Raw genomic sequence first — 22,777 nt, 5'->3', positions numbered from 1 at the left:
AGCTGACTGATTACAAGATCAAATTTACGGAGACATGCAGAGACCAAGTGAGCACTTCTCCATGCCATATCCATGACCAACAATGCTGTAATTACTGACAATATCACCTTGTATTCAACATTTATTTCACATGCCTGAAAACGCAATTGCTGAATCTCAATTTCATGTTAGTGAATTCAATAAACCTACAGTCAGCATTTCCCTGGGGAAATGTTCCTTTTCAAAAACTAACTTCTGCAAACTGCATTCCAATTTTGGCTTTGTAATCAAACATCAGTAATCATCCTATTGTACATGCTCCATTTGTGGCCCAACAAAAGTTTTTAACTGCAATTTTTGTCTACAGGGCAATATCCTTCAGGTTTACATAATACTGTCTGTTCTCTGATCTCTCTATATAATCCACCAATAACAAAACCATAGAACATCTTTCTCAAAAAGTCATGTAGAGTTCAGTCAAGCAAAAAAAAAGCCAGACAGAGCAATTGTCCATTAATCCGTGCATCATTGATTGGTCCTTTCTAAAGTATTTGTATAATTGACTTTGGAAGCAATCAATATGGCGCCCCCGAGAACAAGTGGCCTGCTACACCATGTTTGCCCCCTGTCTCCCTCGGCAGTCGCCAGCTCATCTTCTCTTCTTGACAGAAGATCGCCATCATTTAATGGATCTTCTTCTGTGATCACGCTTTCACCGGGAGCCTCTGTTCCAATACACACAGAGTACATCCATATTTACACCTCCTATCCCATGCTGCAGAGGCAGACTCTACTCGGGTAGCTATACTGGTGCAGGGCTAGGCTCATTACTCTCTAGCGTCCATTGCTGCACTCACTTCTTTCATCAAGGCAATTCTTTAAGAGAACAAACCTTTCAAGCCCTGTACCTTTAGCATGAATAATCCTCCTGGTGTGGAATCCACAATGGAGAACTGAACAATTAATCAGTGAATTTCAGAATATTCCAGCAGCATCAGGGCTGTGTTTGTGTGTTATTACTTACTGCATCATCATGATCGTCATTCTCCGAAGATATCCCATCATCCCCTGTGCTGTAACTGGCGCTCCGATGCCACTGAAACACATTAATGATCACAGTGATCATATGTTATCATACAAATATGTACGCACAACTTCCATCTTCAGTCAGTCTACATTACAAAATAATTTCACAGAATAACACACATACTCTAAAAATAAAAATAACTACTTGCACAGCCGATAAAAAAACAAATTCAGATGTCCATGAAAGCACATCAAAGTAAACATCCTACCAATATCTAACAATACAAAAATCTCCACATTTTTGCACCATTTGATGCCTTCATATAGAACAGATCAAGCATGGCTTTTCTGCATATTACATATCTATATGCTGTCCTTTTGTACATCGGATGCCGGATCACTACATGACTGTGCGCTCTACCAGAGTCACCTGTCCGTACATCAACATCAGCAGAAAAGGACCACAAATAATGAAGGTTGAGTAGACCTTGATAAATAGCTTATCTGGCTGAAAATCAATACTGACTTCAAAGGGAAATTGCAGACTCTTCACAAAAGCGTTCCCGTCTGAGTGCTGCCTATTCCAAGTCATTAGGCACCTATGTTGCTACTTGAATAATATCTCTACTCCTTGGCTGCCAATTGGAGAAAAATTCTCTCTTAAACTGTGTGATACCAGTGTCTGCATTGCAGGAGCTGGTCCCTTACATGTACAGACCTCCCAAAGAACATGGGACAGAAATTACAGCATGACTGGCATGAGGGCCTGTGTTGTTGCGAGTCTCTTGTGATGCCCTCCCATAAAACAGGGTGCAGAAATCACATGAATGACTTTAAGCAAGCTCAATCGGTAAGAGATTCTCAAAAGGTGATGGGTCACTTAGTCAGGGTGAGTGAGTTAGAGTGATTGAGTAATCTGGTTGACTGAGTGAGTGTTTGGGTGGAAAGTAGACATTCTGAACCAACATGTAAGCCTAATGTTAGAATGTTAGCCTATAGTCTCCACGTCCAAGGGGAGACTGAGGCAACCTCTGAATAAAGAGTTTGAGAGAGTTTCAAACCTCTAAACAGGATCTGGAGACCACTACAAGGACGTGTGAGGTCCAAACTCTACATCTGATTAAAAGGGCATGTGTGAGGTCCAAACTCCACATCTGACTACAAGGGCATGTGTGAGGTCCTAACTACACATCTGACTACAAGGGCATGTGTGAGGTCCAAACTCTACATCTGAGTAAGGTCACATCTGGCTACAAGGGCATGTGTGGGCTCCAAACTCTACACGTAGGTAAGGGCACAGCTGACAAGGGCATGTGTGAGGTCCGGACTCTACATCTGGGTAAGGTCACATCTGACTACAAGGGCATGTGTGAGGTTCAGACTCTACATCTGAGAAAGGTCACATCTGACTACAAGGGCAAGTGTGGGGTCCAAACTCTACACCTAGGTAAGGGCACAGCTGACTACAAGGGCATTTGTCTAAATTCTACTCCTGGCTAAGGTCACATTTCATTACAGGGGCATTTGTGAGGTGTGAACGCTACACCTGGGTAAGGTCACCTCTGACTAAGAGGGCATGTGTGAGGTCCAAACTGTACATCTGACAACAAGAGATGACCCAACCATTCTTGATGGTAATTCAGTGCATAATATTCACACCAAGCAGGGACTACTGTCATCTGAACAACCTTGAACTGAGCTGCAATCCGTACTGGGAGGACCAGCTGCACTCTACCTCCCCACAGACACTGAAAACTGTACATAAAAGGAACACATTCTTTTTTCCGTTCAGCTTTTGATCTCAAAATAAACTAAAAGACACTTTTTCGACAGGAAAATATTCTCCAAAGACTAAATCTCAGAGTATATGGAGGGAGTTACCGAGCTGATCATCGCAACAAGAACATGCCATCTGAGTACGTCACTGGCCATGAAAGCTCTCAGCACTGTCTCCACATTAATACTGGATATGTGAGCACTTTCACGAACTGTGGCTTCAATCTCTATCTGCTAGCCCCATGTCTGCAGCTCCGCCAAGGGAGAAACCCACACAGGTTATTAATCAAGAATATATGCAGTTGACGTCAAAATGACGTTCAAAACAGATTGGGAACAACCACATAATCGCTTCGACAAAAATATCAATTCACAACATGATACGGTTCCATGATTCACAATGAAGGTATAAAAATTGCATGCTGAGTTATCAGGAAAGGTCAAAAGAGGATCTAAGATTGTCAAAGTGAAACAATTTGTTGCCATCTGACAAAGTTCAAGCTCTGTCACATTAGTTATGTGATGCAGATGCGTTTAGATTACAAGCATCAATAATTCTGTCTGGAGGAGATAGGACTCTTGTACCCATCCAAGAATAGCACACATGAAATTTTATTTCCAGTAATAATGGATTTGAACTTTAGCTTCATTTGGTATATTGCTAGTTTGAATGGGAACAAATAAATGTGTTTTGTCTATTCAGAAGCTCTGCTCGACTTGTCCTCAGCAGCCTGATCTCTTCTCCCGACAGCTTCATCTCTAATGGAAACTATAGGGATTTATAGACATGACTTGCTTGCTGTCTTCTCCCTTTGCATGATACACTGCTTCATGTAACTCAGGAAAACGCTCACATAGGAAAGCAATTATCAAAGATGTTTTTGTAATTTGTTTCATGAATAAAAGCAAACCTAGGACATCCGCAAAGCAATCTGTCTCATTCATAACTACGGGGAGAGTCTACCTTATTTTTAACATGTGATGTCTTGCTCTTCAATAAGTGTAACTGCCATGTTGGGCAGATCACTGATGTGAATCTTGAGAAGGCAGACATGAGCATCAGGAAATATCAGTATGCCGAGTTTTCATATTTGGTACTAAAAGATACTAAGGGCATACAGGTCCCATGGAAGCAAAGACTGGAAACTAAGGGTTCATATATGACCAACTTTGAAATCACATTGGTTCATGTATAGAGTAGTCCACATTTGGTCTCACTCATTTCTAACTGCAGCAACTCATGTGACACATGATGCTTCCAAGATGGCCTCCATTCTTTTGCAGCCATCTATTCTGCAAGCCAACTGACACTGTGAGTGTTTTTTTGAGAAAGTTCACCAGTATTGTCAATCAGCAAAATTCCATCTTCACCAAGACATATGTAAAACAATTAAGCCTTGAGTAGGAATCCAATGATTTTCTGACCAGATTCAGAAGACTCTGTGACCACCTAGACCCAGTCAACAACTGATGTGGCAATAAATAACACAGTGGAAGCTGTCTAAACCGGCACTCATCGGGACTGAAGAAATAATCCAGTTTAGACAACATGACGGACTATTCACAGACGGGACTCAGATTTTATGCCGGTGTTGACAACTTGCCGGACTGGACAGATGCCTGTTTTGGAGTTGTTTGATGTGCTGACTTGCCTCCCTTAGGCATGCCAGCAACCTATGTTCCTGCTTCTGATCTCGGTTTGCCCCGATTGCTCTTAGATATACTGAGGGAAAAAATAAGGTATCACATGAAAGAACAAGTGTTCCTTTATTTTTTCCACGTTTCTTCACAATGTCATACTAAGCTTGTATATTTACCTTGACAAAAAATAGGAACGTGTGCTTTAATGTGATCTCTTATTTTTTTTCCATCCAGCAGATGTCAGCACAATGCGTGTGTTTCACCAGAGGTGTAAGTATCCAAGACCTAAACCAATGTCTCAAACTGATACTCTGTCATACAACCAAGTACTGACCAAAGATGAGCTAGACCCACTCCTTCACCAAGTCAGTCAGCCATGTGAAGTAAACCACAAAAAAATATTGCTGCAATCAGAAGTGTAACAGTATTTCCAGATCCTTACCCTATGACCTTTAGCTTTCACAGCATTTTCACTTTTCTTCCTCCCTTGAGCTGGAGAGTTATCAGAACTCATGGACACAGTAGAGTTCGTACTACAATAGTTCGTGTCATCATTACGCGTGGTCACAGCATCTGACTTGAGTTGGGCATGTGATGTACACTCCATAGAATGGTCCGACTCGGAGGACAATAAAGATGTCCTTGATGGGGTTTTGTGAAGGAATATTTGTGGTTTTCCTGAGAGCCTTTCTTTGAGATTCTCCACTCCCTGAGGTATGCCTGCCTGAGAAGTAACTGGGGGTATCCTGGGTGCCTGTGACAGTATTGGGGAGTACAGTCTGCTATGAGTCGGTCCTGCAGAACTCACCACTGAAGACTGGTTGGCGTTGCGGGTGGGTGAACACGAAAATGCTCGCACAAATGGCGGGGAATGTAGATGCTGTGGAAAGTCTATGTGGCCAACACTGTGCACTCGTCGGTGCCGACAACACTCATACAGCGGCTGGCCATCAGTTGGTGGTGGTGGAAGGGGTAGTTCGTAGTCCTGGTTGAGCATTAAATGTTTGCAGACATGACACTTGGGTGCTTCATCTGGAATTAACAGAATATTGTCACAAACATGAATCAAACAGCAAAGAAACCAAACCTCATTCCTATACATGGATACATGAATAATCAATGACATGTGTCCTGTTAGTCATCTGTTATAACAAGCACGAGATTCTGGAGACTCCTTCTAACCTAATCACAGGGGCTATAGTGAGACAAGAGGGTTAAATTTTCATACCAGTATACACGGCTGAGTGCGATTTGGTTGGCTTCCCTCCAGTGCCTGCCTTTTTCTTCTTATCTTTCCCACCTTTCCGGGATGCTGATGGATCCAACTGAAAGAGAACAAATTGGCAAACTATTTGACAGAAAACTACATAAAACATAAACTTACCAATTCCTAAACATTCTATCCAACCAGGTTCAAATCACAGTTCAGCCATCTGTATTCACTCAGAAAATAATCAAGGTTCACATTCAATTTTTCACAAGAGAAATATACATGAGTTCCTGAAACCCTCTTGACGTACTACATGTGTTTACTCGGTATGACACAAGATGTTACTGTATCAGTCAACAACATGGGGATTAGTCCACCCTTTGTCAAACTAACACTACTCTAGTGCTGTTTGGTTAATACCAAGAATCCATAAACACGTCATATACTACTCAAAAGAGGTCAAAGACCTACTGATCCTTTCATATCTGACAGGTATGGTAATATGAAGACATTGGTGACCCTTTACATCTTTTGAGCAGTATATGATTTGTCATACTTATACCTAAAGAAACATAAACACATATAGAGTAAGCCATATCTAACAGTACCAATAAAGCACCCATATTAGGAAGCAACTGCAGCACTAGAATTAGTCTATGCTCTAACACAAACTTATACCAATCACAACATAAGAGTTATCCTATGCTTTAACACAGGCTTAGCTCAGTCACAATACAAGAATTATCCTATGCTTGAACAGGGGCTTAGCTCAATCACAATACAAGAATTATCCTATGCGTTAACACAGGCTTAGCTCAGTCACAATACAAGAATTATCCTATGCTTGAACAGGGGCTTAGCTTAATCACAATACAAGAATTATCCTATGCTGTAACAAAGCCTTAGTTCAATCACAATACAAGAATTATCCTATACTCTAACAAAGGCTTAGCTCAATCACAATATGAGAATTATCCTATGCTTTGACACAGGCTTAGCTTAATCACAATACAAGAATTATCCGATGCTCTAAGAAAGGCTTAGCTCAATCACAATACAAGAATTATCATATGTTCTAACAAAGGCTTAGCTCAATCACAATACAAGAATTATCCTATGTTTTAACAGAGACTTAGTTCAATCACAATGCAATAATTATCCTATGCTTTAACAGAGACTTAACTCAATCACAATGCAATAATTATCCTATGCTTTAACAGAGACTTAACTCAATCACAATGCAAGAATTATCCTATGCTTTAACACAGGATTAGCTCAATCACAATTACAAGAATTATCCTATGCTCTAACACAAGCTTAGTTCAATCACAATACAAGAATTATCCTATGCTCTAATGCAGTTAATCATGGCAGTCAGACATCTTTGTAACCGACAGGATATCCCTACTTCTTATTAACAATCATTAAATGTCTTCATGGGAAAATGTCTCATGCCTCACTCACATAAATTTTCATGCCTAACAAGTTAGTTCTGAGACTCAAGAAAATCTGACGGGCCTCCTGGTTTTCTCCCTATTATAGTTACATTAATTAAACCACTAGTCACAATTGAGGTGAGGACTGGCAGACTTAATCTCAGAAGTGACCACAACTGTTATCTATAGTCACAAAATATTATTTTTTGTTTTCCAACTGCATCACACCAGGAAACTAAACACTGTACTGCCCATAAAGAAATGCCCAACTTAAATTGTTTCCAATTTTCATTCCACATAATCTAATTCTATGTCCTTGAATAAATGTGTGTTTTATTGACCCTTGTGTGAAAGCCAAGTTTCTGCCTGTGCTGTGAAGAATGTCATATTTAACTTGAATCTTGAATTAAATAAAGTTTGCATTAATCAATGAAAGTGTCTTGCACCTCCCTATAGGAACAATTTTCTTTAGGAAGAAGAAGTCTTCAATTGCATCAATTCACAAAAATTACTAAAATTTTGATCAAAGGAAACTTTGGCTAAATGTTGATAGAATCTGGCAGCTGAGATATTACTGCATTAAACCAATAATGGCCAGCAAAAACAAACAGGGGCTTGTCATCTAGTTCTGAATCTCACAGCAGATCAAGATAAAACTGAATGGAATTCCCTGAAGAGAATAGGCTAACCTCCAGGCCCTTGGAATAACATTATCTTTCTGAGGCCATGGTATCAGGGTTAAATTGGCTCTATCATATTCACCACAACACTTTTCTAACAACTCACTCAGTGACCAACCAGCAAAATCATTCATAATAAATTGATTGTGATACTTCCTTGACAACTGATCATTATGACTAAAAAAATACAGCCCTCCCTAAGGTGAATGGCATGTGAAATAGCTTGTAATGGCTTTCTGCACCAATCCTTCCTGATTTGGAGCATGAATAACATGGAGATGGCCACCATTTACACTGAGTAATGAGATGGAATTAGAAATGTTTGATCTGCACGTCTCCTGCAATAATTGACAGTTTTGATTGCGAGGGGACATTCCCCTGACAACTGTGTTTGGTTGTTGCATGAGCAACAGGCAGCGTGAAGCGACACCTGATCCCCGTAGGCTGCCTGCAGGAGTTTTCCTAGCTGATCATCTCCAAATCTATGATCAATGGATGACTCAAGAATCAACACGGGGAACATGATTGAACGTACATTTAATAAAGTCAGGAAAAATCTAAAACTACCAGATTAAAACTATCATGACTCATGCAAGAAGCCCTGACAGTTGATATTACCATGGAGTCAAATTTTTCATCTGTTCTCATATTAATTCAAATGCCTAAAGATGTCCAATGAGACATTCCTGCCTTTCTCCTCTGATACTGAAATGTTATATGACCTACACATTCAATCTTCAGTGCCAGCTTAAATCCATTTCATTAAACAGAATCTACTAAAATCATGTCCTGTTGAACTACATTAACTTGGAAACATATTTAAATTAGTAAACGTGAATTAAGAGAGTGAGTTTAGATTTGGTGAGATGAGTAGGGTTTTGAGTCAATATTCCGGCAAAATTGTCACAAGATCAAGTCTGATTGCATACACATTTTAAGTACAAAGTACAAATGAATTTTATTTTTAAAACATATAAATTCATTGGAGCATTATCTAAAACAGGAAAATGTCCTAGCACCAAATTCAAAAGCAGGCAATTTGTTTTTCACATGATGTAGCTACAACTTGTGGTTCAGGTCACCTTCTCTCAGGTAGCTAACAACAAGAATTAAGATTTGGTAGAAGGTAGAAATAAGTCAATTCAAAATGACGACCACAATGGCCTACAATCAATTAAGAAGACAAATGTGTACAATAAGATGACATTACTCATGGCTCAGTGGTTAAAAAATCCCATCGCCCAGCGCCCAGGACAAGTCAGTTTTCATTTCAGGCAATCAAATAATGGCACAATACTTGTCTGTGGACTACTAGATAATTTCCACTTAGGGTTTTAAACAGCAAATGAACTTGTAGCTATTACATTTCACAATAATAATATTTTAGGGGTATCATTCTTTGAAGTTTATCACTATTCTATAAATAGTCCAGTAAACATTAACATTAAACATTGTGTCATAAAATCAGGGCAAGTGGAAAATTAGTCACATCAAGTCGTATGTTCGTATGGTACATCTTATTAAAACAATTGTCTGTTCTCCATGACTATTATCAGTTAAGTTCTTCGTATATTGCATCAGCATCAGCTGTAGGACGCCCAGGTAATGATTTGTGTGACTGTTGTTTGCTGTTTACAGTCACACCCAGTGATATTACAGCCACGGTAGCCGCACAAAGGATGACAGTAATAACTGGCACACCAATGGGTGACGTATGTGACTGATGCATCAAACACACATGCCATATCAAGTCACCTTTTCATACACACATGTTCCAACAATGGGGTACATGGGGCTTATTTCGCCTCCTAAGTTTGTAGTCATGTAACTATGGTAACGAGGTAACCTACCAGGCGGTTTTCCTTCACTTCATCAGCTCTCTTGTCATCTTCAAATCTCTTCACCTTGAACAAGATGAAATAGTAATGTACTGCGTATCAAGCAAGCTGTATGCATGTGACATGTGAACCACAACATCTTGTGATTATTCACAACCAGCTACTACCCTCAAGTTTCCAGTGTCATAGTAGCGATGAGAACACATTATTTCAGCCATATGGCAGCACAGCTGACAGTGGGAAGAAATGCCTGTAGGTGAATTAGTACACATATAGTGAAGCTAAGGGACACAATCCAGCTAACCATCATCAGCAGTCATTCCACAAAGAGATCTCAGTGCTAAGAAAGTTGGAAGTCCCTGTTGAAATATTAAGTAAAATAATCCCCTTAGCTCTACTTAACGAAAACAGGATCCAATCTTTGCAAATATAGACATATCCCTGAGTACTGAATTTGTGTTGTGCTAAGACCACATTATGCAAGCTACATGAATGTAGCTTGTATATTGTACATGAATGTAGCTTGTACATGATCATGTCTGCGCAAGACAGTCTGGTGACTGGTACGAGCGTGAAACTATCCCACTGGGGTATGATGACAATCAATGTACCAAGTAAGTGAGCTTGATAATATGATCCATTGATCTGTTTCTTTCATGATGTGTTCAATAAGCACATGTTTCTACGACAATGATAATAATTTTAGATCATAGTTCCTAGACTTTCATAAATAGGTTGTCCCTTTTGACTGAAGTCCAAAGTCTATTGAACCAATTATTCTGATACATCCCTGAACCTATCATTCAGTAGAGTCTGGGGGCAAGGCTAAAGCAGCCTGTGTTGCCTAGGATGATTCTTTCATGGAATCCCACCAGAGCCCAAGTTGAGTTGCCTCAGAGAGCAAGGCCACCGTGCCCCCAGGAATGTGTGTTGTTTATGTGTCTAAGTCGGCACTGTGAGTCATGACACACTAACACTTTGTGTGTCACAATCACATGCCTTCCCTGTTAGAATCCTTGGCCTGGCAACCCAAAGCTTCCCAGAATCAGATTACACCCAAAATTATATCTCCTGTAACTTGAAGTTGTGTTAAATGTTGCATAATGTGGGTGTTGAGAGAATTCAGATCCTGGATATCAGCCACATGTGAGGACAGCTCAGAATGTCACAGCTATCCTGCATGGTGGGACAACCTCAAGGGAGCCATAGCTTGGTAGTCTTTAAGGGTCATAGTCTGTTTCCTGTTCATTCAAGGACTGCAGTGTTGTGGCCTATCATGTTACACATAGGTTGTTGGGCTGCAGTGGTGTGGCATATCAATGTTATACATCATATATTGGGAGATAGTCTTTAGGGGTCCATAGTCTTATCGGTCAGACTGCAATGTTGTGTCCTATCAGTGGATAAAAGGGGTGGATGTATTTTGGATGTAAGAATCATAAATTTGCAGACTTATACATGTAGAACATAAATACTTCAGAAAAGGTATCCATTGGAACCAAATTCAACTGATTACTGAATGGAAAATAGTAGTGAAATGGGTATGAATGTACATTAATGGATAGTAAAACTGAGAACAAATGAAAAGAAATTTGTGTTCATTTGAGCCTGAGCTTTAATGGCAAGAAATGCTGCAAAATGGCAAAGAATTCAAGTTATGCTGGTTGCCAGGAAGAGCAGATATTTCTACTGTTATTTGGCTGTGACAAGGCACACAACCAGATTTAAAACAAAAGTCAGATTTGCACAAGCAGTTTGAAGACATAGACTGAACTTTGAGTAGGCGGTGAACAATCTGGGCAACAAAGAACATCTGGTAGTTTTAGTGAAGTGTTTGGGGCTGCTTGTTGCCTGTTATTAGATCTGTCACCCCCACATTAGTAACACATGGTGGCAGCAAAGGAATCTTCACAAATAACACCATGTCTATGACAAACATGCTTCTAAGGGTCTTTCTGTCGAGGTAATGTGTGTGGTGACGGATCTAGCTTGCACATGTGTTTTTATGGCAGACAGCCTTGCCTTGAGCAGTGTAGGTACAGAGACCTGCAATGAGGGATGTAGGCAGAGACGTTTGCAATGAGGTTTGTAGGCACAGAGACCTGCAAAGAGGGGTGTTGGCAGAGAGGTTTGCAATGAGGGATGTAGGCACAGAGACCTGCAATGAGGGGTGTAGGCACAGAGACCTGCAATGAGGGGTGTAGGCAGAGACGTTTGCAATGAGGGGTGTAGGCAGAGAGGTTTGCAATGAGGGGTGTAGGCACAGAGGTTTGCAATGAAGGAGGTAGGCACAGAGACCTGCAATGAGGGGTGTAGGCAGAGAGGTTTGCAATGAGGGATGTAGGCAGAGAGGTTTGCAATGAGGGGTGTAGGCACAGACCTGTAATGAGGAAAGTAGGCAGAGAGGTTTGCATTTAGGGGTGTAGGCACAGCGGCCTGAGGGGTCGATGCAGACAGCTGTGTAATGAGTAAGCACAAGGGTCTGCACTGAAGGGTGGAGGCTGACAGTCTTGTAGTAAGTGGCGGAAGTGCAGATGTCTGTACTGAAGGGTGTAGACAGAAAGCCCTGCACCGAGTGGTGTCTACATAGAGGTTTGCACTGAAGGGTGTAGACAGAAAGCCCTGCACCGAGTGGTGTCTACATAGAGGTTTGCATTAAAGGGTGTAGACAGAAAGCCCTGCACCAAATGGTGTCTACATAGAGGTTTGCATTGAAGGGTGTAGACAGAAAGCCCTGCACCGAGTGGTGTCAACATAGAGGTTTGCACTGAAGGGTGTAGGTTGACAGTCTTGTTGTAAGTGATGTAGGCACAGACACTCGTATTGAAGGGTGTAGGCATACAGTGACAGGTGTAGGCACAGAGCAAGGAAACAGGTTAATATGGTAGGGCTATGGGCAGACAGAAAATGCTGGAGGCAGGGAGGTATTACTGGACAACACTTTGCACATCAAATGCATAATTCTATGGCTCCTTCATAAATCACTGAAACTTTAATACTAACCTAAAATACTGTGTAAGGGCTGTATCTGTCTTGTAAAGAAGATTCAAGACCTAAACACAGCATTTCCACAGATAATGCCATCCTTGATGACAGAATCATCAATCGTTGACTTTCTCATATGACCAGACAAAAACAATCCATGGCTTATTTTCTTTTTCAAAAACAGAGTAACCTTTTATTACAAACCCTATCTCTTTTGTTATTTGATATGTCTCACCAAGGGATAATCCATCAATTCGTATTGAATCCATGAAAGATGGAAACAAGTCAGACTTGCACCAGCACAGTTGCACTGAAGGGTGAGAACAAGCCTCTCCCAGTCGGCCATAATGATGTATCACAGCATCATACAAGTGTTCCTCAGCTTTACCAAAATGACAACTGTCTGAAACCAGTATCAATTTAGGCTTTCCTCCAGGATATAAGAGGAATACTGTACAACACTGTGTAAAACCCATCTTACTCAAACACTGAAAAATCTCTCTACAAGACTCCAGCTCTTGTAGATATGCAACCATCATCTGTGATGAACCCCGAACCCTGTCACATTAACTGCTATGTTCAAGGCGTCACCCTTGTGTGAACAGCAGAGACCTGAGTATGCAAGCACCTAGGCGTTGACAGTCACATTGCACAAATACACCGTTGGCGCCAAGCACAGATGGAAATGGTAAGTGAAGCTGTTGTTGCTGGAGCAATAGCACACACTGATTGGCTTGAGCATAAACTGTCTCTAAGGGGATCTACGGGGAAGTTCTGATGTCTGTCTTCAAAGCTCTTAAGTAGTGTCCATTAGCAAAGAATAATTTCAGAAATATATCCAGATGCTGAACATTCAACAACCGTGTATAATTTGGTATTTTTTAAAACATTGCAGCATGTGACAAATGGAGGTATTTGTAGAACATTAATTATACCAGATTTCCTGTGCATGTTCTGTCAAGAATCTCCTTCCTACATCAAATACTCTATGATGAAAACAACTTGAACCCACCCAAATTCCTGAAATGTGAAATAAATATCATTCATGATCTGAAAAAAAAGGAAAATCATTACCAATATTTAAAAACAACTTTCCTGAGCAAGTTCTTGCATTTGGATTTATTGAATTTGCTAACTGTAAAAAACCCTTTTCGCTAAGAAAGTTTACTTTAGATATAAATCCAATAATCCATTAGCTCCAAGAATAGCACATGCTAATTTTCTGACAGTTCCACACAGAACATGAACATCGGAACTGCATATAACAACTTTCTGGGCAAACATTTGGGAATCATATCATCAATATAATTCCAACATCAATTGCTGCCAGTCTTCCCTAGGGAGAACGAATTCAGTTATTAAGTAGCTTGTGAGGACCAATACGTCTGAATAAATACATTTGCCACCTTTCATGAAACCATGAAAATTTACACTGCACAAAATCCAGACCTCTCATTGATTTGGCCAATCAGAAAAACGAAGCCTCTCTTCAATTTTTTTCTTGAACTCTGTTTTTATGCATGGAACAAAGGAGCGGGTAGGGAGTAAATCCACTGGTCTGAGGCTCTAATGTGGTGTCTTGGATTGATCAACTCTATTGTCTCTCCAAATCTGAAATATCCCCTCTGCTTGCTTTGATGTTAATTTCTCATGTAAAAGGGCATTATTCAGTTTTGATTCTTGAACGTAATCCCTGGCTCGCCATGGGATCAGCCCTTATACACATACTCCCTGCTCAAATACAAAGTGGTATTGATCACTGAGAAATACTGCCTTAGGTCATCACATTGGGTGCAAGGATTCAAATCATATATTTTTCAGACAAAAATGCCAATACTTGTCCAGAAATAGTTTTAATAGCTCACTCAAAGACAACTGTTGAAATAATAAGGCACACATTAATCACATTTCCAAAATATTTGAAGAGTCAACTTGCAGACAGACACATGAGTATAAAAAATGAGCATAAAAAGTCCATAAAAGTAGGACGTAACTTGTTTTTTTTGTTTGTCCATATATCAGCTGAATCAGCCACTGAAGGTACAGCTCTTTTCAAAGTACCATACACAAGAAAACACTAAATATCCAAAGCAGGGAGTTGTTTGTAGGAAGAGGCAAACTAGTCCATATAGCAGTTTATTCAAGATAAGCTGCTGATTGAGTGTACTGGGATGTTTCATCACTACACTGAGTATGCCCATAGTGTGAATTCTAGACATCCGAGTACACACACAGTATGTTCAAAGTGTCAACACTAAACATCCCAGTACATTATGTCCATAGTGTCAAGACAAAACATCCAAGTACACACAGAGTATGCCCATAGTATCAACACTAAACATCCCTGTACACTGTGTCCATAGTATCAACACTAAACATCCCAGTACACCGTGTCCATAGTGTCAAGACTAAACATCCAAGTACACTATGTCCATAATGTCAACACTAAACATCCCACTACACACAGAGTATGTCCAAAGTGTCAAGATTAAACATCCAAGTACACCATGTCCATAGTATCAACATTAAACATCCAAGTACACCATGTCCATAGTATCAACACTAAACATCCCTGTACACTATGTCCATAGTATCAACACTAAACATCCCAGTACACCGTGTCCATAGTGTCAAGACTAAACATCCAAGTACACTATGTCCATAATGTCAACACTAAACATCCCACTACACACAGAGTATGTCCAAAGTGTCAAGATTAAACATCCAAGTACACCATGTCCATAGTATCAACATTAAACATCCAAGTACACAGTGTCCATAGTGTCAACACTAAACATCCCAGTACACTATGTCCATAGTGTCAACACTAAACATCCCAGTACACATGCAGTATGTCCATAGTGTCAACACTAAACATTCCTTCTCAACAGTTATAAGCACGAGGACTGAACTATTCTTCAGTCCCTCATCAACTTGTATCAACCATGACTGAGACCATTACATAACGTCTATATCCCATGTGTGTGTATGTTTCTATGACATCAAAGGTTCTGTTGCGGAAGCATATTAAAGCAGCAGTAAGTGCCAGATGGTCGTTAGTTGGAGAAGTGATTAATCCCCAATGCCACTTACATGAAATATAGCATCATATGATTTAGCCCAAAGCAGGACATGTTGGGCTTAATCCAGTATGTAAGCTTCATAATAAATGGCATATAGTATTATTGTTATACCACATCAACCTGTTATCAAATAAATCGGTTATGGGCAGCAGTTCGAATCTCAAGAACAAGTTCAGCACAACAGACGTGTTACTGTTAAACACAATATTTTCGGTGAACCTGTCCAAGAAGATCTTCTAAGATCTCAAATGTTCCATTCATTTTATTGCATATCCTGTCATGATAATATAATGTTTGTTTCACATCATCTGAATCCAGCAATACTGGCTACTCTAGAAGCTGATGCTATACTGCCACCATGTACGAACTCAAGCCCAAAACACGGTAATCAGCTGGTAGAACAGTCAGGCCACAAAATCACTTCACAGAAAATGGACTAGAAACTGATTTTTCACCACGCTAAAGTATGACACTGACAATGAAGTACCACAAAGAAGCAAATAAAGCTGCAAATACACAGGCATATAACAACTCACCACCTCTAGAGCTGTTTCTGTAGAGATCTTGCCTTCCTTCACCATCACCATCAGGGCAATACGGTCTTCATCGCTCATGGTGATATCAGAGGCCAGGAGGTCTCCTGGAATGATAATTAATACATCATATGCCTTGTTTCTCCATTAAACCATCTGGTGTGTGTTGGCAGGCGTTAATGGTCGTATTCTCCTCCTTGATGTTGAGCCATCAGCCTGGGATTATACCACAGCTGTTATGCAAATATTCTCTTCAACCTTTCATCAGCATATTTCTTAATATAGTGTATTTCCATACAAACAAGTGGACAGTTTATCAAGGAACAAAAGTTTCCAAATATGTATTGAACAGATTCAAGCACACAGTGGTTTCATATTCCAACATATACATATTCATGCTAACACCACTATAACTGCTGAAATGGACAAAACTAATGTCCACATATTGTGTAACTCTGACAGTAAAACGTACTACACGAGAGAGAATATCATGTGTGCCTGACTGAATGTCAGAATTTTAACACCATGTTAAACAGGACAGCACTAGAGACCTATCACTAGATGATCCTATCCTTCTGGGATGATGGCATGCCATCATCTAAGTCAGCCCATCCAGTCGGACCATCCAGTCAGACCATCCAGTCGGACCATCCAGTCGGACCATCCAGTCGGACCATCCAGTCGGACCATCCAGTCGGACCATCCAGTCAGACCATCCAGTCTGACCACTTAACAATCAAGTTGCTCTTACAAACAGCAGATATGCTTCTGATAAGTTCCACAAAGAATCCCACAGCTAGGACGGTGAACAGCTAGGACGGTGAACAGCTAGGACGGTGAACAGCTAGACATGTTTCTAAACTAAAACCACTTATCATGATTGTGTTCATGCATTGGGCATCTACCATTTAGGCTGTGTTTATTGATGGAAATACCACAGGTCACTCCTCAACAAGGACAATGTTAGAACATTACATCTGCCCTCATATTTCTACCATTTGGTTTACCGTAACACTGGGAGAATGAGTCTATGAGGAAAATATCAGTGCCTTTTTCACAAAGGCATTTATTACATTGCTTAAAACACAGAGAGGCCATACTTTACAGGCTTTCGAATTTAACCCACCCAGCCACTAGGGCTGCACTATTTCCAAATCACCCAAGTCCCTCACTCACTCTGAAATCCCCAATACATGTGGTAGTTTCCCACTATGCCCTGCTCCCTGCTCCCTGAAACAGACAGCTTCCATTAAGGTGTGATGTCACGGCGACTTGTAGTGACACTTGTGGCATGCAGTGGCAATGTTAGAACATCCTAATCGTCATGGTCTTACATTGCATACAACAAGTTTCAGCTGGTTGCTAGACATAAAACAAATTCCCAGAACATGTTGCAAAAGCTTCATCTCACGGTAAGTTTTACTCTCAGCATATTGCCTTTGCAAGATGGAGTATGTTCCTCCTTGAATCAATTAAGGAAACAGCCTAGTATAAGCAACTTAAGATACTTCTCATACTGGCACATTATTACTGAGAAATCCCTTCTCAAAATGATCACAAGTAACATACGGGGCAAGATCAGGTGACACAAACATAATCATTGGTTTGATAATCAGGGACAGGTAAATGAGCCTGCACTGCTGTGTGATCAGAAATGGCCTTATTTTGGACAGGTAAATGGGCCTGTACTGCTGTGTGATCAGAGATGGCCTTTTTTTGGACAGGTAAATGAGCCTGTATTGCTGTGTGATCAGAGATGGCCTTATTTTGGACAAGTAAATGAGCCTGTATTGCTGTGTGATCAGAAATGGCCTTATTTTGGACAGGTAAATGGGCCTGTATTGCTGTGTGATCAGAGATGGCCTTTTTTTGGACAAGTAAATGAGCCTGTATTGCTGTGTGATCAGAAATGGCCTTATTTTGGACAGGTAAATGGGCCTGTATTGCTGTGTGATCAGAGATGGCCTTATTTTGGACAGGTAAATGAGCCTGTACTGCTGTGTGATCAGAGACGGCCTTATTTTGGACAGGTATTTGGGCCTGTATTGCTGTGTGATCAGAGATGGCCTTTTTTTGGACAGGTAAATGAGCCTGTATTGCTGTGTGATCAGAGATGGCCTTATTTTGGACAGGTAAATGAGCCTGTACTGCTGTGTGATCAGAGACGGCCTTATTTTGGACAGGTATTTGGGCCTGTATTGCTGTGTGATCAGAGATGGCCTTTTTTTGGACAGGTAAATGAGCCTGTATTGCTGTGTGATCAGAGATGGCCTTTTTTTGGACAGGTAAATGAGCCTGTATTGCTGTGTGATCAGAGATGGCCTTTTTTTGGACAAGTAAATGAGCCTGTATTGCTGTGTGATCAGAAATGGCCTTATTTTGGACAGGTAAATGGGCCTGTATTGCTGTGTGATCAGAGATGGCCTTATTTTGGACAGGTAAATGAGCCTGTACTGCTGTGTGATCAGAGACGGCCTTATTTTGGACAGGTATTTGGGCCTGTATTGCTGTGTGATCAGAGATGGCCTTATTTTGGACAGGTAAATGGGCCTGTATTGCTGTGTGATCAAAGATGGCCTTATTTTGGACAGGTAAATGAGCCTGTACTGCTGTGTGATCAGAGATGGCCTTATTTTGGACAATCTCCGTGGTCAGGCATCCTGCTATGGCCCACCACAATTACTTCTTCAATACTAAAACCTGTCACGCTACCATTTCCCTCTCCTGGTGACTGAACTATGTCTGATCAGGTTTCAAGATTGACAGAAGTGTGCTGATCAGTAATATGTGGATAATTAGAATCAACACATGATGCTGTAGCATATAATGCTGTCAGAAAGATTTCGCTACCTATGTCTTCATGTCATAAAACTTGTGAAATTATATACTATGTAAGCCTTGCAGTTTTGAGATAGTTTAAGCCACCTTTCAGTCTGTCAAACACATGTCATTCAGTCTTACCCGAATGTTGTTTGTATGAGTTCTTTCTTCCTGACCGACGTATCCCAATATTTCGTAAAAATTTGCCCAATGAGGATGATTTCTTGCCCTCCGACAGCACAGTGTCCCGTACATCTGAAAGTACAACATTCACCAATCTGAATAACATATGTATTGACCATTAGCACTTCAGAAATGTAAGGGAGGCTATTCTAACTGTCACCTTCACACCCATTTGCTAAATAAATTTCTGAATTTGTTATGAAAATTAAAGCTTCAATAACACATTTTGTACTGAATTTCTTTCTACATTTAAGAGTGACAAACCATTTTCAATGTTAGTGACATTTTAAGCATTTCCACTGATAGAACTTACATTATGCGTTAAACAATGTTCACAATTGATAGCTGATAGTAATATGTTAGTACTTCCACAGATGTTATGAACTGTTTATGTGAATGTCTGAAACTGATAGGTAACAGTGACATGGAAAGGAAAGAGCTTTCATGGATACAAGATACAATGTGTGTGCAATGATGGCTGTATCTCACAAGTAGCAGTGACATGTTAGAACCTACATGGCCAGTATAAATGATATACACAGTATATGTAACTGACCTGTAACAGTGACATATTAAGGCATACATGGACAGTATATATGATATATACTGTTTGGTTGTATGTTACAGCTGTAATTGTAAGCAATTACATGTGTCATGTCCCATCTCAGGAAGTGAAGAAAGTGAAACAAAAGACATTCTTAATGCCACTGTTGAAACTACATGAAAGACGTCCTGCACTAATTTGAGGAATCAAACCTTGATGTTGGTGTGATCAGACTAAGACTTAATCAATCCAAATATTTATCTTCTCCATAATAACTGTTTTCACAAAGACTGAAAAAATATTATTACAATTTACCAAAATATACACATCCATAAAATATCCATTGAGTTCTCGTCTTCAAGATGCAATTACCCATTTCACAAAATGTGCTGGTATTATGTGCACTAAGCTTTGTAATATGGAGAAATGTTTTCAACTTGAGGCACTTAAAGATCATGAAATCTTGATGATGGTAAAATGCTAATGCACTAATTGTAGTTTCCATCTACTTAAGCTTGTAGCACTGGATATATGATAGGGCAAGGCAAAAAGCTTTGTTTTCTGCCATATGAAATCAGCCATACATTAGACTACAGTTGATTTGGGGGTTAAAAACCCATTAACTGTATATCAGGGCACAAGGTAACCTAAAGAAGCATTTTGAATAATGTACATGTCACAAACTTGACACAAGCATGCAGTGGGAACTTAGATACACCTTAAGAAACTCCTTTTCATTACTGAATTAAATTTGTGATACTGAGACTGTTAACTGAGAATGTAGTAAGTTTTCTAAAATTTGCATTGATGTATAAATGTAATACTATTCATCAGTCAATATTACACTAAATTATCACATAAGATTTTTGCTGAAACACTATATGCATTACACACTCAGTTCAGATATTTTGAACAATGTTTAATTATGTTTACAGTGCAAATATTGTTATGACAAATAGGAGGTTATGGGTTTTATAACCACTCATTTTGACCCTGGGGAAGCTTAACCGAAGCTGACCAATACAGAGGGAGAGTTAGTGGTAACAAAACTAGGCTGGGAGCATGTTCTTGCACATATCCACACACATCTCATCCTCATGACTTCACTTCAATCTACTACAACTGAAAATAGTACATAGGTTTGTTCTTGTCAGACATGAGTATTCTCTAAAACAATTCTTTACCCAATTCCCTGCACGTGATAGTTTGTGTGTGGACATATGCAAGGCCACTGTTAGTACAACTCTGAGTGTGAGCTGAGGGTTCAGGTTAATCAACAATGGCCTCATGGTTAAGATGGAATATTATGCAAGTACAATGTATGCATGTCATAAAAGGATGCCAAACAAAAGTGCAAGAAAAACTTTAAAATACCTGGCCTGGTGATTTTTCGAGAAAACAGACAACATACACCTGCAGGATAAACATACAAGGAAGTCTAGTAGCTATGACAACACGCAAAGCAGCTACAGTTTATACATTGGACTATCTCCACAGTGTTGTAGATGGGAGGTTTTCACAGGGAGGTTTTCACATCGGAAGGCCAGGCTGCATGCATTGGAAGATATATAGTCAAGAGGTTGGGAATGTGGATGGGCAGTTCACATGCATGTTGATGGGTACGAGGTAACATAGATGGGAACATGATGGGTGGGGTGGCATAAAGTGAGAGTTGATGGGTATGTGAGTTGTGCATGGGTATGTGAGAGGATGGGGTGGGTATGTGAGAGGATGGGGTGGGTATGTGAGAGGATGGGGTGGGTATGTGAGTGGTGGATGGGTGTGTGAGAAGATGCAGTGGGTATGTGAGAGAGGATGGGTTGAGCAGGAGATGGGAACATGATGGACAGGCAATCAAAGCGAGTGCCGATCTGTCCAGAATACAGTGAGAACATGGCTGCTGATTGATCTGATGCTTCAAGATGACAAATGACAACACAGGGCTGTGTAGCAAGATTCAGATTGAATCAATGGACCTGATAAGCATGGACTGCCAATATGTTTATGGGGTCTCTATCAGAATGAAGAAGGTTCGAGACAGAACCCATGGATCACTACTATGGTGCATTCAGGGGAGCTACTGCTGCAGTACCAGCTTACCATGGAGTAGCATGAATGCCCTTAGGGTCAAGGCAGGCCAGTCTTCGTGTATCAGACACCATTACCATCTCCTACTCACATCTAGAATGTGTTGGCAAGTCTACACTGCCTCAGCTATAATTAAGTGTTGTTATAGGCTCTATTTGGATTTGGGTTGACGCTTAGAAGGTGACTCTGGTTTTAAATAGGGATAACTTTATTTCTCGAAATACTTCCCAGTCTATTATGTTCCTCTGCCTATTTTGCACTGGCCTTGATATCAGAATAGTCCTCACTTAAGATGAACATGAAACATTACAATAATCATTATATTGCTGGTCTGTACAGAAAATCTAGTCAGTGATTACAGACAATTTAGAGGCATACTTCTCGTTCAGGAAGTTATTGTTATGGTAGAAGATCTCACTACATGCGTGGTCATGCAGTGAGCTAAGTACGCATTAACCCCTCAAATTTAAGACATCAATATTTCCAATCTACAAATGACACTGAAATTATCAAGAACTAAATTTACTGCTCGTCATCAAAGAGGTGAGCATGGGTTTAAGACTTCCAAATCACTGCTCCAAACAACCCACTAGGGAATTATTCTGCTTGTTCAATTTATTTGTATTGGTTAAAAAAGTCCCTCTGAATTGAGACTAATCCCAATGTCATGAGTCACCAGGATCGGAGCATTTCATCCAAGCTGTGACTATGTGATCAATTCCGTCACCATTTCTGAACAATACATCTCTGCCTAAACACATTTTTCTTATTTTTTCCCACTTTTTCTTACAAAACTGCTCAAGTTGGTCAATACATAAAGGGGAAGTTGATCAGAATAATCTCAGGAATAATGGCTCCACTTAGACAGATCCATAACAATTGAAGTCTCAATTAGTAGCTGAATTTGTTCCAGAAATTTATGGCCCTTTTTAACCGCTCGTCGAGAAACGGCTGC

At 40.2% G+C, this 22,777-nt stretch overlaps 1 protein-coding gene across 4 annotated transcripts in view; it reads right to left on the bottom strand.

The window, feature by feature from the left end:
- LOC137286568 (SAM and SH3 domain-containing protein 1-like) overlaps positions 1-22,777 on the bottom strand; it is a 102,229-nt gene that overhangs the window by 8,988 nt on the left and 70,464 nt on the right. The window contains exons 6-13 of one of the 4 annotated variants that reach the window (XM_067818493.1): positions 21,109-21,147; positions 19,149-19,262; positions 17,364-17,417; positions 16,191-16,294; positions 9,599-9,652; positions 5,651-5,747; positions 4,865-5,454; positions 1,004-1,075 (exon numbers count right to left, since the gene is read on the bottom strand). In XM_067818493.1, the coding sequence (XP_067674594.1) occupies positions 1,004-1,075; positions 4,865-5,454; positions 5,651-5,747; positions 9,599-9,652; positions 16,191-16,294; positions 17,364-17,417; positions 19,149-19,262; positions 21,109-21,147 (1,124 nt within the window). The remainder of the gene's footprint in view (positions 1-1,003; positions 1,076-4,864; positions 5,455-5,650; positions 5,748-9,598; positions 9,653-16,190; positions 16,295-17,363; positions 17,418-19,148; positions 19,263-21,108; positions 21,148-22,777) is intronic. The other 3 variants (XM_067818494.1, XM_067818497.1, XM_067818496.1) reach the window with 3 other exon arrangements.

Source organism: Haliotis asinina, chromosome 6, assembly GCF_037392515.1.
Source record: "Haliotis asinina isolate JCU_RB_2024 chromosome 6, JCU_Hal_asi_v2, whole genome shotgun sequence".
Taxonomy (NCBI): Eukaryota; Metazoa; Mollusca; class Gastropoda; order Lepetellida; family Haliotidae; genus Haliotis; species Haliotis asinina.
Note: the sequence above shows the minus strand (reverse complement) of the source record. Positions and strands in the feature narration are given on the sequence as shown.